Raw genomic sequence first — 18,914 nt, forward strand, 5'->3', positions numbered from 1 at the left:
AAATGCTTCATAGCTGTAATAAAAGCAGTTATTTTATCCTGCATATTTAGCACCAGTCACTTTCAAACTGTGCAATACTGAGAGAAAACAATGTAGAAAAGGAAAATAGAGATAAAAGAGCAAAAATACTCAAAAGAGCAAATACAATGATGAGGATATCATCATTTTACAGCTGTACACACAGAAGGCAGCTACATGTGTGTTTTAAGAGCAGATTGCTGTGGTGGCTGCAAAACAGTAAATGGAAAGGATCCATATTTATTCTAGTAGCTTCCAAAATTGTGTCAGGTATTTCAGAGAATGGAAGAGCATGTAGGGTCCTTCCTAGGGCGTTCAGCTGTGGAAAGTGGAATAAGAAGAGTAGAACAGTAGGGGATTTGCCAGCTCCAGAACACAGAGACTGACAGTCCCCAGCACAATTTGTTATGGAGGGGAGGAGAGGGTGAAACTGGAAAGGGAATAAAGGATGGGGAATGTGGAGGACTTTTTTTTTTTTTTTTTTTTTTTTTTTAATGGTAGAAAGGGAATCTAAAGGCTTTCAGGTTAGGGCTTTCCTGTGAATTAGCAACTTGGTTAGACAGTGTTTTATTTTAATCTATTGATCAAAGAGAAAATGACCTTCTGGCAAAGGCAGCCTGTATTTGAACAGCACCATTGTGGGGGTGTGTTCCACACCTGGTGCAGTGAGAGAAGCTCCTGGTGACCCTGTAAGCAGCAGGTGCCCAGAGTGTGAGCAGGGCATTATTAATGAAACTGTGGAGAGGACAGAATATGGCAAGAAAACAGAGGGAAGTTGAGAGCAGTGGCATAAAGCAAAGTGAATGGTGAAACGTGGTATTTGAGCTACATGTGCTCACTCCTGGGAAAACTGAATGTGTTTGGAGCAACCAGCAAGAAAAAAGGCCTTGGCAGTGCCATTTTGGATAGAAGGAAATGAGCTGGATATTTCCGGGGAATTGTCCCCTTTCCTTGAGATCCCAAGGGCATTTCTTCTCTGGCAGTAGATTAGTTTGTTGGACTAGGAATCTGCTGCAGTATGTACCATGTCTTTTACCCAACTACCCATCTTTGTTTATTATTGTCATATAGTTATTTGTAGAGAGAAATAATGCTTTAACAGCCCTGCCCTGTGCAGCATCAGTGAAGTGTCCTCATGAGATCCCACTAAAATACCTGAATAAAATCCTTGCCACTCATTACTTGATGGGTGTCTTCTGGGGTTTTTGGTTCTATGTCAGAAAATTACTTTTAAATGCCAGCCTTCTTCTTTTCTGAGTCATTCTGCCACTTGGGAGTGATTCTGCAAGAAATAGCAGATATGTATAGTAGTGAGATAATTGAAGACCAGATTCAAGTATGACATTTTACATGGTAATTATGCTGGTGAAGAAAGAAATGCTATTGGTATTGAAAAGACAAAATGTCAACACAATTAAAAACAAAAACCAAACCACATAATTAAGCAAGGAAAACATTCAGAAACAAAATATGTTTCTGATAATTTTCTTCTTAGGATAAGAACACTTCAGAAGGGAAGAGTGGGATGTGAGGGTTTGCAGTCTACTCATATGAAAATGTTTTATTGACTCATATGAGTAGGTTGTCATCAAAACTGTATCTGTGCTTCAGAAAAGGATGGGTGACAATCACAGATTTAGAAAGGAAAAACCTTCTCCCAGTGTGGACTTTCAGAAGGGGCAGAATTTTCTCGGGATTTCATCTGTTCAGTCAGCAAGAACATTCCAGCACAGCTCTGGAAACCAAGGACACTGGTTCTGGAAACCTGCTCGAATCTTGGAAGTCTTTTGCTTAGAAAGAAGTCCTGTCAAGTATATGCATTTTCATTTCAAGCAGAGGATTTGTTAGAAAGAAAAGAATAGTGTAAGTGTGTGGAAACTCTCTTAGGCACATGAAATAATCTAGCTTGGAAAAACACGAGACCTTATTTATAATAATGCCCCTTTTCTCTAAACTGATACTGAAAATGATCTTGAAGTATCTATAAAAACTTACTGATTCTTTTTTTTCTTTATTCTCATTTTGTCTTCTGTTGCCTTTTCTCTGAACTTCCAGTCCACAGGCCTTGGTAACAAGGGCCCCTCATGGGTGAATGTAGGGTTTCAGGAATGTTTTGCCAGTTGCTTTATAGTGATCCTTCTCATGCTTTGTCAGCTTAGACTTTCACATTGCATGTGAAATCACAAGTCTTAAATTGTTCTGACTGAAGACAGAGAAAATTAATTCTATGTATAGCATCTGCAAAGTGAGTAAAAGCTGAGTGTTCAGACATTTAAAAACACAGCTGCCCCAAGAATCAGACTGCTGTAAGAATTCGAAGATGATGAGAGAAATACAAATAAATATTTTGTAAGACAATGTGAAGTTTAATAATCTATTTAATAAAACCCACAATAAAACAACACACCTTTTTTCAATTAAACAAATGTATTATTAAAAAACTGCAAATACAATACATGTCTACTCTACTTCAACATCTAATTACATCAACTGTAAACCCCAATTTATTTAAAACCCATTTGAACATTAGTATGTGCAAAATACCTGTAGTTTGTGGGTTTTGCCTGTAAGTTTGTAAGGATGGGATGCACATTTTTCATGAACTGTGATATGGCTTAATTAATGATAGTGTTTGTATTGCAGCATTACCTTCCCAAGCACGGTGCTGCCTTTGAGCTGCACGTGCTCCCACGCTGTACACGAGTGTTCCCATTTCTTGCCCAAACAGACACGAACACAATCCGGTGTTATGTGCACTTTGTCCAAATTCACAATGTGCTGTCAGCTTTCACCAACAAAAAATCATTATGTGATCCCTACCTCCAAAAAGGGAAGAAAAGAAGCCAAAATCGTTACCACAAAATGCAGATACAAATCAGCCTGATGAAAATGTGAAACCCTAGCAAGTTTCAAAACAGACAATAGCTGAAGTATTCACAGCTGAATATCACAATAACCATAACTGGGCAAAAGTTTTCCTTTCTGATCCACACAGAGAACTGCTTTTCATGTCAGTGGAAGTTCTGCATAAGATCAAAGTACAGAAAAAAACAAAAAATATTTGAAGCCAAGTTCTTCCTATCTTCTGAACTTTGTAGTTCATCTTGCTGCCCTTAGCTTCTTCAATGCCAATGACGTCAGAAGCTGGTTAAATCTGGGCTTGTAGGTGTATGACAGCTTAGTGTAAAGATTTATTATCCTGTGTACATTCAAACTGCAGGGGTTCCACAATGAGGCCAAAGAGTTCCACTTTGTGGACTCTGAGCTGTCCCGATGAATAGAGTCTTTTCAAGTTGCTTCCTCTCTGTAAATACAAAAGGGCCTTTCTGCCGCTGTAGGTTGTTATGATATTGTTGTCCAACACCATTAGGTTACTGAGCTTGCTTGGATTTTGCTTTATTCATAAGCTAAGTAGTGGGAACTGCTATTGCAGTGGCATTCCTGTCAGGATGCTGCCATGCTGTGCTCAAAGCAAAGATGAAAACGTCAGAGATTGGGATGGATGGAATTGTGCATCTCTAAAACTTCTGCTCCCCACTTTCCTGTTAGATGCATCTGAAGATTGCATTTCAGAGTATTTCCATGTCAAACATCACTTCTATCATTTGTCTTTTAAAACAAAACAATCATGGAAAAATTATCAATTACAGGACATTTATTAATTACAATTAGAATGCATGCTAATCAACTGGCCTTTTAACGTGAATCAAATGATGGTTTAGACATTCAAGATTATTAATAATAAATTCATCTTACAAGTCAAAACTTTGTGAAATAAATTACCTGTTTCTAATGTATAAATCCTATTCTAAAATACATTAAAGATAACTGATCACTTAAAACACTTTGGGTCCAGTGTTGGGTCTCTAGTTAAATACCAGAAGTCTGGGCAAGAACCTTCCTGTCTGGATCTCTGAATGCCCAGATTAAAGCTAACTTTCTGATCTGGGTACAGTAAATTCTGTATTTTGCAGTGTCTCCAAAGAGACAGTTTCCACAAGAATTCAACTTAATGCATGTGTTAATAGTTTGAGATACTGTATGAAAATTCCTATTGCAAAAATACTGAATAATGAATTTGGGGATTATGATATATTGTGCAACCCTGGTATGATCAGCTTTAGAGACTTTTGACTGAAATACTGAATACCTGATCCTCCATATGGAGCGCAGGTACTTTGTGGTGTGTAATGATTAAAGGACAACATTGGAGTGAAATTTGTGAGGTATCTGCAGAGCCACGTTCCAGTTTGTAAACAATAATCCAATACCAGCTTTGTCTGAAAATCATAATAAATTGAATAAACCAGTACGACGGAGAGAGTGAAATACATGTTCTGTAGGGCAACCACTGCACTTCTTGCAGCACCAGTTCTCCCTGCTGCATGTCCCATGGTACAAATCCACATATTAATGGTTACTATTGGATAATTTTCATTTTGCATTTATTGCTCTCAGTCTTTGACTACACAAGGTAAAGAATAAGGCAGCAGCTCCCAAAACATATGAAATTAGGCACTGGAACTCTGACAATTTGCGCAGGTTTTGCTCATTTCCTGTTTGTAACTCTGAAGCTGGACAGAGCACTTGTACATTCCAAACGTGTTCAGCAGCAGTTGTCGGGCCTTGGACTGAACATCCTCCCATTTAGATGAACTACCAGGAACTGCAAAATTAAGAAAATAATTAATAAATTCACTCCTTAAGAAACCTGAGCAATGCAAAAGTTCTCAAATTTATCACAGTGTCACCGATGAGAATAATTTTTGTTTACACTCATTTATTCATTTAACATTCTTCTTGTAGTCACTGTGTACTGTCTGTCATGTTACAACTCTCTTGATAGAACTCCATGTGTGTCTGACACTTTCCCTAAAAAAACCTGAGCTTTCTTACTAAGAACTGATATTTGTAGTAAGATGTCTGAATCAGCATGTTTTCACAAAACATTTATTTTTCATATGTTAGATCGTTCCACATTAGAACTTCATCCTTTCTTTCCCTAAACATGTAAGAAAATTTCTGAGGAGAAATTTTGTGCTGTTTTTCTCTTCTACCCAAAGAATCTGTATTGGACATTTTGGTATGAATATATTTTATTTGCACAATTTTCACTTACACCATATCTTTCTTGGCCAAGGTGTTATATTTCTTGATGTACAAAACCAGAGTTAGTAGATTTTCTTTCCCCAGAATGATATTTCTTGGTTCAGCTTAAATAACAATATGAAGAGGAAGTAGTGGGGTTTTTCCTGAACTTGGATTTAATTTAGAATTATGCTATCCAGCAGCTTACCTAGTTGCAAGTGGACTATGGCAGTTGTTTTTCCTGCAGTAAGAGACCAAACATTTAAATCTTCTATAGAATAAACATCTTCAATTTTCATCAAGTCTTCCTTGATGCGATCCACATTTAAGTGCCTTGGAACTCCTGTGATACCAAACATGAGATAAAATTAATTCGATCTTCTGCAAAGTCTCAGCAGCCTTTAAAATGTCACAACAGATCTCAATGTCAAAAAATTGGAATTTGTGCTGTTGGAAGTGATTAGTACCTTCCATGTTATCAACAGAAAATAATATGGAAATGGGTCTGTTAAGTCTGGTAAGGATTCAGAAATTGTACAGGCATTGCAGAGCTGTCTCAACTGGAATCTGTCCTGTCCAGAATCCACACTCTGGCAGCAGCCAACATTAAATCCTTTGTAATTATGTACTTTTGTTGACAACTTTACTGCAGCTTCTAACCCCTGCTAACTGCTTAGGCCAGACTCTAAAGTCAAAATCTGTTTAAAAAAAAATGCTAGGGCCTGTCTCCTGAAACTGCTCTTCAGGTACCTGGGCTCACGTTCACAGGCTACAGTAATCCATGTGCAGTGGTCAACACAGGGGACTGTGTTTTACTGTGTGTCATCTCTGCAAGTCAGAGATCAAGTCCTTGTGGTATTTTCAGCAGCACATCTCTAACTTACCACCACCATCCTTTATCTGTACAAAGGGCAAAATCAAAATTTTAGATGATCAACATGGGTCAAAAACTAATACAAGTACTGAATAAACTCTTTCTGAGTATTTTTGATTCTATAGTAGCTTTTATTACTCATCTTCTTAGTTTTATGGAGTTTCTTTATGTATACTATGAGGAGTTCAGCCACAAATTTCTTCAAACTTTTTGCATGACTTCTTTGAACCTGGTGCCTTACTGTCTCTTAAATTATGTTACTGACATGTTTCCTCCTATGTCACTCAAGATAAGATCCTTCATCCCATGTTCAGCTTTTTCTTCCCTTTTTTTTCTGCATTTTACATCCCTCTTAACTTGCAGCTTCCCCTATGAGAACAGCAGATACACACAAGTAACACAAAGGCACTTGTGGGAAAGGGGAAGATAGGACAGGCATGAACCACGTGTCCAGCCATTTGCCTATGATTAGTGTCGCCTTTTATCTGCATTCACATTCATTTTAACTGTACAAGTAATAAAAGTGAGAGTGTAAAACTAAGTCTGGGCAAATGTTCACTTGATTTAGCTGAGAGTAACTGCAGACACACAAGAAAGTACTGTAGATTTCACTTCTGCATCTCCTGATGGTAAAGAGGGTGCAGACATAGGATTTATGTTGCTCTAGCCACAGTCAAAGCCACCTAAAAACTGCTGCAATTTCGAGAAGCCATGAAAAACCACCAGTGCAAAGCAGCACCAAGACAGACAGGTCTCCAGGTACAATCCACATAGAGATAGGGATCATGATGTCAAGAAAACTGGTGTTTTCCAGGTAACGTACTGCAGATTGGGCACAGATCTTACCTTCCAGAATAATAACTCCTGTGTCACACAGAATTCGAACTGTTGTAAAAACCACCAGTATGGAAAATACATATGTACATATAGGATCAGCAATCTTGTATTCTGGCTGCAAAGGGAAATTTCACAATGTCAAAGTATGTACGAAAACAAGATCACTTACAAAAATGTGACTCAGAAAACACGGTTACTTCTAGTTCCAAGTTTCATGATTTTGTTTTGTTTAGTTACAATATATGTAGTAGAGACAGTTTTGCTTATTTTGCATGATGTATGAAGCGTATCATAAAATATCACTAAAAAGCTATTTTTAAGAACTTATAAAAACAGGCTCCTTTTGATTTCCATCACCAGAGCTGAAATGCCAAGAACTCCCTGTGCCTCCAGGAGCGCCCTTCCTTACCTTAAAGCGGATGATGTAGGCAGCCACGAGCACCCCGATGCTCTGTACCAGGTCCCCCAGGGCATGGACAAAGGCTGCTCTCACAGCCAGGCTGCTGTGCCCGTGGCTGCTGTGCCCGTGGCTGCTGTGCCCGTGGCCGCTGCCCTGGGCTGTGCTCGGAGAGTTCAGCTGAGGTACGTGAGAGTGAGGGTGGGAATGGGAGTGGGAGTGAAGGTGGCCAGATTGATTCAGCAAAAACCCCATTCTGAAAGTGAAAGAAGAGAAATGCCTCAAGAAACAGGCTTTAGGGTTTGTTGGATGGGGAGGGTTTGTTGAGGTTTTTTTTTTCATTTTAAACCAAATAATTGAAAAAGTAACATTCAGTGTAATTTGTAGTCTTATTTATGAAAATTAAGAGGTCCAGCAAAATTACATCCCATGACAAAGTTACAGGCCATGAATGAATTGGCAGCTTATTGAGAATTACATTTGAGTGTTAATGGAGAGAGAGATCTTACATTAAGTTAACGGCAACACCGACGGCTGCTGTGATGAGCATGATATCACCGTTTATTTCATAGTCCATATGGATAGTTCTCTGAACAGCCTCATACAAGAGGAAAGCCATAAGGATATAGACCAGCAGTACACTAATGATGGCTGACAGTACTTCTGCAAACAGAAAGGAAGAAAACATTAGAAAAACGTGTCTCAGATTTTCCAAATTAGAATGTGGACAGGGCCTTGTTTTAACTACTTTATCCATATCGTACCTAATATAAACTAACAACTTGTGTGGCAAATAAAACTTGTAAAATAGAATTAACCAACGGAGTTTGTTCTAGTCCACTCCTTCTCATGTCCCTGTCATCAGCGTACACCTCAAATTATGTTTTCTCTGAAAAGTTCTGCACAGGTGATGATCCTGACTTTTTTAGAAAACTCAGAACATTTGCCTGAGAAGCTGCAGGCAAAGGCCCTGGCCAGGGGTGAGGAGGACAGGTGATCTCAAACATTACCAGCCTACCCACAAATAAGGGAAACCTTGATTTTAAGTGTCCAGAGTATTAAGCTGGGTTTATAAATTATTTTTATATATCCTTTTGTATTTAGGATGGAGAAGAAATTATAAAAAAATAAAGAAACCAAACAGTACAAACTTGTCACACACGATACTCTTAAGCTCCTTGACATATGTGTTCATAAATGTTAGCTGAGGCAGATTTCAGCTACAAAGACTTTCTTAATTTTTCTGTATTACTGTGATATGCTGTTCTAACGTTACCTAATATTTGCCAAATATTATTACTTCACAAAAGTAAGAGCATTATGACAACTATTTTGGCATAGGAATCTTATCTGATAAGCAGGGACTTTCAAAAGGAAAGATTATATCTAAATAAAGATAAAAATTAGAAAACTAATGAAAACTAAGATTTCCTTGTCCTGTACTTTCTGTTGCGTTTTACATCTGTGGAAAGTGGTTACAGTTCTCTATGAGCTTCCTGCTGCTTCGATGGGAGGTATATAGGGTTGAGTATTTTACAGGTTGGGACCTTTGTGCTGCCTCAGTACCCAAGTCATGAAATTGTGCTGGTAATAGCACACAAACTTGAGAAGGATGAGTCCACACTACAGTTTTAAGGTCCTACTATAAAGAAAATAGGCATTTCCAAACAGGCCACTAGATTGCTTTAAAACATACATAAATGTACTTTTACCCTCTAGCTTCATATTCTGAAAACAATTGCACTGCAACAGCTGAAACTTTAAAAAAAAAAAAAAAAAAAGGCAACACAGCTGGCAGAGAAAACATTAGCCCAGTTAAAGACTGTCTCAGTTATAAGCAAGTTAATACAGGGCTTTACAAAAAGCCCTGGGAAAACCTTAATGCTCACTCCATTGTATTGCATGTAAATCTGCAGCCATGCCTGAGTAATCTGTAATCATTATGCGTAATGCTCATTACTGTCACTTGCCAGATGGATCACTGGGATCTCAGCCCTCCTCTGTGAACTCAAAGAGCAGAGGTGGAATTAATTTACTTGGAATTGTAATGGTTGTTCTTCCCCCTAGCTCCACACATGTTGCCCTGATTTATTCCCCAGTAAGGGCAAAATTCTGCCCTTGGCTATACCATAGCTCTAAGAACACTCATCTGAGAATTGCCTCTCTTCTTCCTCTGCTTTGAATCTGTCAGCCTAGAGTACAACTTGGATTACTGTAGATGTCTTTTCTAACACAGAAGTGTTTTAATTTTATTTATTATTACAGAAAAAACAACCATGCAGCTATAACAGCATTTTAATGTCACCACAATCAGTTGATCTGTGCACTGAATTATTAACGCCATTATGGGAGAAGAAACTCACACCAACAGATTCAGCTGCTGGGTAGTGTGTCAGTGCCTGGATGAGGAACAGCATTACCAGGCAGTAACAAGGCTCTGAAAGCCAACTGTCACAATCTGAGATGATTTCAGAGCAACTTGAAAATCCTGGAAATATCCACAGAAATGGAAGTGATCTTTATGAAGCTGGCAGATTATTCAGGGCAACGGTCTTAAAAATACACAATATATTTCCTAGGTTTTCCAGAATACTGTTTTAAAAAACTTGTAAAGCCATAGCACATTAGCATTTACCAGAGAAATAAAATAGCGTGCTTTTACAATCTAAACCCATGTCTTCTGCGACAGAAACCAGTGTTTTCCTTGCAGTTTCTTCCACAGTCACTGTCATGTCAGCATTGTAGATTTGTGCTGAGATCTTTCACTTCTTGTGAAATGAACTGTGCATGGTCTCAGTGGACTGTCTGATTCTGTCATTACTAACATTGTCTCTGCAGCAATGGACGAGTGCCAGGTTCCATATCTATGCTCAAATCTGCTCAGTGTCTTGCTGAAAAGGAGGTATCTGCACTTGGTGGTGAAACTGAATTATTTTTGGCTTCAAGAATTTAATTCTTTTTTGACATGACTGCGATTTCCATTATTTTGTCTTCACTTTTCTAACCCATTCCTGAATCTGTCAACTTCCTTTTCACAACTGAAAATGGAATAAAACTGAAGATGGAACTTATGTATTGAAAGAGAATTCAAATAAATGAAAACTAGTGCTAACTTCCTTCTGGAATTTGACTAGACAGCTAACAAGTCTGTTGCTTTTAGAAAGCAACATTTATGGGAATAACTTTTAAAAATCATCATTCTGCAAACAAAAATGATAACAAGTACCAGAAACGTTCATTAGAATGTTTTCATGCCTACGGAATGTACGGATTATCTTAAAACTTAATGCAGAGCAGGTCAGTGATGAGACAGTTCTGGTACGTATTCCCAGCTTTAAACAAATGCTCCACATCTTTTTCTGCGACAGATGCCCAGTCTGTACCCTACTTTTAACATCTCTCTTGTGAAATTTAAGCTATTGTTGAACTGATATTATTTGCTGACAAGCTTCTTACATATAGGTTACTTGGAAAAATGTGTTACAATGAGGATATACCCTAGAAACTGCTTTGTTCCATTGCCAGCACTCACTGATGTGTGAAACTGGGCCCTCAGGCCACAGCATTCAGATTGGGTGCCTAAAATCAGGCAAATAAATTTCCCAAATGTGATTTTTAAAAAAGACTGTGCTTAGTAATTTTGAACCATCCCATCTTCTGTACTTTGGGGGTCCCTGGCAAGGCCTGATTCACTTCTTCCTTCCTGCACAGAGACTCTTCTCCCCAGCCCCAGGCTCTCCTCCTCCTCCCTCCAGAGAGCTGCACTGCTACTGCTGCTGCTCCTGCAGGATGGTTAAAGTAAAAGGGAACCCCTGGAAACTGTCTAGTCCTACTCAAAGAAAGGTCAGCTACAGTGGGTTGCTCAGGGCTGTTTCCAGGTGGGTTTCATGTATTTCCAACTAAGGACACTCCACAACTTGTTCTAGTCTTTGACCACCTGCTGGCACCAGGAGCAGAAAAGGAGGAGCAATTGTTGCAGAACTAAGAGGCTGCTCCCTGTAGCTCCTCCCAGGGAGAAGGGCAGCACAGACTAATTTTATGGGCCACATCTGGCCCATGGACCACCACTGGATCAGCCTGGCTAGTATTTTCCCTGGCAGTAAACTGGAAAGAAAAAAATATATAGAAAATGAGGTGGTAGAAATCCTCAGGGATTTCTTCTTTCACATTATCTGAAAAGACAGTTAAAATGTAAAGAACTGAGTAAGATTTTAAAGGTTAACTAAGTTTCTTTTTTTTTTTTTTTTCTTAAGATAAACCCCCGTTTTAAGCAAGGGCATGGCATGTTCAAGGTATGTGCTATTTGGTTTTAGAAAAGTTACAAAGATATAAACTACCCAAATTATTTTGAAACAGGGTTAAAGTATGTATGAATGCTAACAAACATCCTTCTGGAGAGTATGAGCAGATGCCAGGGGCATACCTACAAGGTCAGGTTTCAGTATCAGAGGAGCTCCTATCACAAAATTAAAACTTCATGAAAGAAAAGTTTGTAATGGGAAATGCTGGCATTGCTAATGCTTCCTTGCTAGAGCACCAAAGAGCTTAGCTAGTGTACAGAGTTATGCATTCATGCACTAGTGACTGATGACAAATGACAAGGAGTGATGGAGTTGTTGAATTCTACTGCTGTTCTAGCAGCCAAACTAAGAATTGCAAATAGTGACTACACAAGAATGAAAATCTTTGAAAACATGTATGCTATAGAGTGTTATAGAAAACAGGTACAAAACTGGGACACGAGAAATTATCTATTTCATGAAAAACTTACTTTGAAGTTTTTGCTAAAATGTCTACAAGACCTGCAGCTGTGTATTATATCCAGTTAGCAACCACATGAAAACGCCCTTTAGCATCAATACATTTCCAAACGCGAAGTAATAAATCCTGAAAATATTCTTCCAAGGGTTAGTCCATAATTCTGTTTATACCTCTTTTTAGAGACACCTAAACTGGACAGAGGTTAAGTAACTTGCTGTATTTTGCAAACCATGGGGCATTTTGACCTCAGCTTTCTGTGGTTTGGGAAATGCAAGAGGAATACTGATTTATACAACTTCTGGCAGGGCAGAGCTCTCTAATAATATGTTCTACATAACTTCTTAGCTGTGGATTAAAATGTAATTTTTCCCAATGAATAGGACCTTTTTCCAGTATCACAGTTCTGCTGAAGTCAACAAGATTTTGTAAATCCTGGGCACTGGCAATAATCTGTTGCGAACAACAAAGGCCTGACATGCACGGCTCCTGCACCAACAATGTCATCATGAATTCAATTCCCCAGCCTTCCCCTTCAAGATGGAAGATGAATCAAGCATACAGAATTTACCTCTGAATCTGCTAAGTGCCAATTCCACAGAGATGGAGAGACACACCCTGCTCCCGGTGAATGAAATTCTGCTGTCAAACTTTTGGCCAAGTTTGGTTTTTTGAGTTTTTTTAATCTATTCTCTTGTGGCAATACAACCTATGCAGTGTATCCCCACTGGCCAGTGAAAGGACACTGAGAGTCAGCTAAAGCAACTCTTAGGTTGGTTGCTGCTTTCTTTCTAGCTACCTGAATTAGGTGCTTTTTACAATTGTTGCTTAAAATCCTCTTTAATAGCAAAGTCTGACAGCTACATACCTAAGCGGTGAAATCCAAAAGTGAACCTCTTTGTCGGAGATTTTGCAGACAGCCAGAGAGCAAGGAGGGTCAAAATAATACCACTAAGGTCAGTCAGCATGTGAAGTGCATCTGTCATAATTGCTAGACTGTTAGCAACATAGCCACCTGAAAACATAATAGGAAAAGTCAGAACACATGACATTTTTAATTATTTTACATAATATCCTCTTGCATACAGTATTTCTTTTCAGAGTAGTGCAGTAAGTACATGAGAGCCCTTCTTATACTCACTAAACATAGAGGGGGGTTTGCCATTACAAGCAAAATGCCAAGCTATAATTTAAAGCTACCATCGTTAAAAGTGCAGTCAAGTGTGCTTTCTATTAAGAGTAACATGGAAAGGATTCACTACTGATATTCTAACAGAGACTACTTGCATCATAATGTTTGCAAAATCAGGCCCAACACAGTTTTGTATCTTTTCTCTACATATCACTGCACATGTGTTTAATCAACTGATTCTTTTGTTAAACTACATCTGTTAAACACTCTGACATTACAGAACAGGAAGAGAACTCCAAAGATTCAATGACCAGGAAATTTACCCTGTCTCCTTTTTATTACGTTATCTTTTAACCTTAATTATTCCCCATCCTGGCAGGGGCATGTAAGTTCTGGCAATATCTATTGCAGACAATGACTTTCACTTGTATAGCATTTTTCTTTGTTATTTATTACCATAATTTTTTCTTGTAATAATGAGTTGCATTGAGACAAATAACCTGAGATCAAAGGTTAATATCTTTGTTCCAATTCAGTTGCTAGTGCTGCTATTGGATGAGTGAGAGATTTAAACAATGCACCTCTCACTTACGTATCCCTTATTCAAAGGGGAATCAAGGACAGGCTGTGTTGTCTTCCATACGCTTGAAGGTAAGCCCATTATCTCAGAAAAGATCACATCTTCAGTGTCAGCTCAGCTATGATTTGGTTTCTCTTTTTACCTTGAGATTGTCTTGCAGCCTGTAAATTGTACTGAGCAAAGCAGCTGGTGTGCCATTTGGCAGGCTTCAGGCTCCAACCAACATCTCAAATAAAGAAATTTTCGTATACAATTAAAATTGCCTTAGTAAAGAGGCTGACCAGAGGAAATAGCAAAGGGGAGTTCACAACTGGCTGACTGCTTTTAAGACTAGTCATAAAACCTGTGTGTGTGTGGCTGTGGGTTCTTATGTACACACCTGCAGACAGAGCTACTCCCTCCTCCCCAGCCAAACACGGAGTACAGCTGTACTGCAGTACTGCTTGTGCTGTGCACAGCTACCAAATACACTACATTGCAAACAACTCCTTTCTTCTATTGTTCAGAACTTTCTATGTCAAATTCTTCTGAGGCTGAAATTCTCCAAAAGGCCATCACAGCTCAAAAACAATGAGTTTTTAAGATTCAGCAATACAGCGGCTTTTTGAGTAAAATGAGTTTCGCCTTTCCTTTCTGAATTAATTTGTGTTCTCCCACAATTTAAAAAAAAATATTTAGAAAGTGCAATTCAGCCTCTTTTATAGCCAACAGAGAAGAAACAATAATTGACATGTATGGGCATTTAGTTCAGCAGTTTACATATATCGTTATCTACAATATATATGTTGATTCATATGTATTGTTTTGAGAATCACTTAAGTCCCAGAAGAGTCAAATCCATTCCAATTAGCCTCTCACTTTTAAAGACTTTCAAAATAAAATTATAAGGAAGGCATTCAGATACTGAAGCTAAACATAATGCAGCATGTGGATTAAGAAAACATACTTGCCATTTATGAAATCCTGAAATCAAAAGTTCTCTGTTTCCAAAGGTATTGGTTCATTGCTTGGTTAAAGGTATTGCCTAGGGGCTGTTTAAATACAATTGGCAACTTGGGAAAAAAGACATCTATAACCTTTACAAATAGACCGCTTGATGGCTCACCACTGTTTTCAGTGACCCATGAAGGACAGCAGTTCTCCTCATGGATGATCAATTAGAAATCTCTAAACATAGCTGAAAACATCAAAACTCTGTCAGAAAAACTAACTACGACTTGCAGTAAGTTTTTCATTTCTTGATGCACAATGGTTTCCCCAAAGCGTAAATTGTTATCTGACTGTTCATCAAATTAAACAACAAACACAGAGATAGGCTGGAGTAATGGGTTTGGAAAAAATATGCCAATCAAGATTGGACAAAAAAGCTGCTGAAACAAGATTTCCTTCATCTTGATATTGGTAACAGACAGCAGAAAGATTTTTACTGAAAAAATTAATTGTCTGATGGAGTCTTCTGCCTTTTTCTCAGAAACTCAAATCTGTCAAAGATCATAGAAGAAAGTCAGTTAAAATATCCTATCCAATCACAGTTTCCCAAATACCTGAGGCTCAGATCAATTCATAAAGTTTGGAAATTTGAAACCAACCAAAGACAACACAGTACAACAGGGCTGGAGAGAAATAAATGAAACAGGTGGGGCACTGACCCAGGACTTGGGGGCTGTATCTCTAATTATTCTTCTGCTGATGATTACTTGCCCTGTGACAAGTCGTTCAGGTACAGATCCACAGAATTACAGAGCTATCCAAACCCTCTATTTATTCTCTGTGGAAGATGGATGCCTGAATATTTGATGGGTCTGTCCCTCAGTGCTCTCTGATTCTGTGCCCAAAGAACAAAATATGGCTGGAAATAGCACACCCAGATCTGAGGAGGAAGTCCACAGTCCAGCACTAACACTGACAGACAAATCCAGACTGCTCAAGTCCTGACTGTACGGGAAGAACAACAGATGACATGACACTGATCAGAGCATTTTTACTCTCAACATCTATTACTTCTAGAGCTCTCCCTGCACCAGCTATGGAGAGGTCTCCAACAGCATGAATTGGATCCAAAGCCCCAAACAGAAATGGTCCCAGTGACTTGAGCACCAACCTGCCAACAGCTCAGACATTCCTCAGTAAGAGGCCCTTCAGATGAACTAAATTCAGTGTACATCAGAACTCTGATACAAACACAATCAACTAACATCACTCTCATGTTAAAGGACGTCTAAGCCTTAATAACAATGCTATTGTTTATCAAATTTACCTGAGTTCATGCTGAACCAAAATCTCAGCCAGAGCAAAAACATGGAGCCAGGGGGCAAATGGAGGCATTCAGCCAAATCCCCACAACAGGTTTGACACATAGTGCCTCAGCCATAATAAGCTGATGTATTGTGGCCGTGTTATTAATGACCAGCCACACACTGAGACACGCTGAAAGGCAAAACCACTTTTTTCCATTAACCCACATTCCTGAAATAAGGCCCGAAATAAAACTGGTGCAGACACAGTCAATATTCTGGTCTCACTCTGAAGAATGGAACATTTCTCCTAGGGGTTTTGTCCCCTACATCTGTGGGACAAACTGCATTAGTTATCCTCTAGCAATTATTTTGTTCCCTATCCATCTTGCACAAGTTTGTCTTAAAAACACAATTCACAGCTGTCCTAGCAAAAGCATCCAAGAGCATGAGCTCACTTCACGCAACTTCTCAATTGACTCAAATTGCAGAAGTCAGGAGGAGGATGTAGGTCCCATGCTACTGTTCTTCACTTCCAGAAAGTTTTTATGATTTTATTTTTTTACCCGTGTTTGAATTATGGCAAGTAATTAATCTGATTAGCTCTGATTCAGACTTGAATGCTGAAATTTAAGAAATTTAAAAGCAATTAATTCCTATGGAGAGACTTGGCTCAACATACATATCAATGTACTGGCACAGTGTAGTGCTCCCCACAACTCCATATCAGGGGACAGTGGATAAGAGCATTAACGGATTTTTCAGGAAGCTGAATCACACCCAGCAGACACTTGCACTGCATGGCATGGATGTATCCAAAATACAGATAGTAATAGGACACAGTAAGTGAACAGAGATTAAAAGGTAAATACTGAACTTTGTAAAAATGATTAGACAATGGCAAAGGTATAACATTTAACGGCTAATCTATGCGTGTCAGGGACACTCACATTTTATTTCAAGTCTATGCTGTTGTAGCCTATTTGACAAAGCAGTTTTTCAGTACAGACTGGTGTATAATGCACAGGTTCTCCTCATCCTGCACAGCACAGCTGTTTGGAAGGAGCGATAAAAGCTGAACTGGAGCAATAGGTTCATTCTTTTGAATAATCAGGCGTTCAGACAGGAACACATTTTCAGGTAAAACCCCACTATACTTCTGCAAGTACTAACAAACAAATAATTTAATGCAACTACTTGGTATTCTTATATGTTGCAGCAGAAAGTGTTAAAATTACTATCACTTTAAACGACTGTGCTCATATGATTTATGTCTGGATGGAACACATGCTAGTCCAGAGCACAGCAGGACATCAAGAAGTTCTCAAGGGAGTGATGTCTTCACTGGATTGCCGTCGATAGCTCAGGACTTGTCTTTTCAGTTCTAAGTAATAGTGTGTATTGATGTATCTGGTGAATAAGGACAAATACTCCCCAGTATTACTTTCATTTTTTGGTAAATGTCACATTTGAAACAGTATTTTCCTCTTCTTCTCTTGTTGCAAACACAGCAAGATTTTATGGCCATTGATTAAAAAATACTTTGATCGAAGTCCATGCCCACTTCTCCTTTGTTAAAAACACCTTAAACACTAACAAGGAGAAATAAACATCCATCAGACAAAGAAAAATTAGTATACTTTATGCCATTTCGGAGAACTGATAAGATTTTCAGGTAAGGGAAGTTGCAAATTCTTTCATGGAAAATACAGGTGGACTTTATTCCCTCTCACTCTCTCAGCTCATCTCTCTGGTCTCTCTAAAGGACTGATGGTTTCTCCCAGTAAATGCTCAAAGCCAAGGCCAGAGCAGCCTAACAAGCTGTGAGGCACCGTGCCGGAGGGTCGGCACGGAAGGCCCCCGACTCACCTATGAGCTCCCCCGTCATGAAGAGGAGGTAGAGGAGGGCAGCGAGCGTCAGACGCTTCTTCACCTTCCTCTGCTTGGAGCGCTCCCGCCGGCTGCTGCAGCCGCTGCAGGGGTCCGGCCGGCCGGCCCGGGCGCTGCGCAGGGCGATGTCCCGCTCCAGCAGGGACTCGTCGTCGGACGGCAGCCCCGGGGACGCCCCGTTCACCGGCGTCTCCGGGGCCGCCTCCGAGCCGTCGTCCGCCACCACCACGCGCAGCTTGTTAAACCTGGGGAAGTCCTCGTCCCCCACCTCGTCCGAGAAGTCAAAGGCACTGGAGTCGTTCAGGAACAGAGGGTCCTCGCTCCTCCCTAGCAGGGACTTGATGCTCGTCCAGAGCCCGGCCCCAGCCATAGCGGCGGCGCTCGGGGGCCTCGCCGGGCGCGGCCGACCCGCCGCGGGCGGCTCCGCTGGCGCAGCTGTGCCCTCGCAGGCGGCGCCCCGACCGCTCGTCGTCCCGTCAGGGCATGTCCCCTACATCGCCCCGCCGGGCCCCGCGCAGGCCGCACGGAACGCGGCGCGGGGCTCCGCCGCGGAGCGCCCCGGCACCGCCGGCCCACAGCGCCGCCTCCGCGCCGGGCACCGCGCCGCGAGGCGCTGTCACCGCCGGAGCTCCGCTCGCCCCGCGCGGCGCTCGACCGGCGCAGCCCCGGTCACGCCGCGGCCGGGCAGGCGGCGCCGGGCGCGGGGCCGCCTCCCTGCCGGCGCAGGGGGAGCGCCGCCGCCGCCATGCGCGTCACATCCCTCGGCTCCGCGCTCCGCCGCGGGCGGGCAGCGCGCCGCCCTCGCAGTCCCTGCGCGCGCCCGGGGCCGCCCCGCGCGCGGCGGCAGCGGTCGGTGCGAGGCGCGTCCCCTGCGCGCCCGCGGACCCCGCCGGCACCGCGCCTGCGCCGCCCGCGCGGGATGACCGCGGGTTCGAGTCCCGCTGCCGCCGCCTCGCCGCGCCCGCGGAGCGGGGGCACCGCGCTGCGGGGCTCGGGGAGCGGAGGGGCCCGCCCGGTGCGGCGGCGGCACCCGCGCGTCCCTCGGAGTGGCCTGAGGGCCTGTTCCCGTCCCTCCGTGCGTTTGTGTTCAGTGGGTAAATGCCCTG

At 41.1% G+C, this 18,914-nt stretch overlaps 1 protein-coding gene across 1 annotated transcript; it reads right to left on the reverse strand.

Annotated features, from left to right (window-relative positions):
* Positions 1 to 484: 484 nt before the first annotated feature.
* On the reverse strand, positions 485 to 18,366 carry SLC30A4 (solute carrier family 30 member 4). The gene is made up of 9 exons (XM_066196185.1): positions 17,788 to 18,366; positions 12,841 to 12,987; positions 7,724 to 7,877; positions 7,227 to 7,470; positions 6,827 to 6,932; positions 5,315 to 5,449; positions 2,668 to 4,684; positions 2,014 to 2,221; positions 485 to 1,300 (listed from the first exon to the last, which is right to left on the reverse strand). Exons 1-7 carry the CDS (start codon positions 18,176 to 18,178, stop codon positions 4,530 to 4,532), a joined length of 1,332 nt encoding a protein of 443 aa, XP_066052282.1. The 5' UTR covers positions 18,179 to 18,366; the 3' UTR covers positions 485 to 1,300; positions 2,014 to 2,221; positions 2,668 to 4,529.
* Between the last annotated feature and the right edge of the window lie 548 nt (positions 18,367 to 18,914).

The sequence above is a fragment of the Chamaea fasciata genome, unplaced genomic scaffold (assembly GCF_029207755.1).
Source record: "Chamaea fasciata isolate MVZ Bird 193981 ecotype frontalis unplaced genomic scaffold, bChaFas1.0.hap1 SCAF_14, whole genome shotgun sequence".
Lineage (NCBI taxonomy): Eukaryota > Metazoa > Chordata > Aves > Passeriformes > Sylviidae > Chamaea > Chamaea fasciata.

Excerpts from the sequence above, each read along its gene's own strand:
- SLC30A4 (XM_066196185.1), bottom strand. The coding sequence starts at position 18,178 with ATGGCTGGGGCCGGGCTCTGGACGAGCATCAAGTCCCTGCTAGGGAGG. Across the intron at positions 12,988-17,787 it reads CATGACGGGGGAGCTCATAG|GTGGCTATGTTGCTAACAGT; the intron begins GTGAGTCGGGGG and ends TTATGTTTTCAG. Across the intron at positions 6,933-7,226 it reads CCTACATCATCCGCTTTAAG|CCAGAATACAAGATTGCTGA; the intron begins GTAAGGAAGGGC and ends TTCCCTTTGCAG.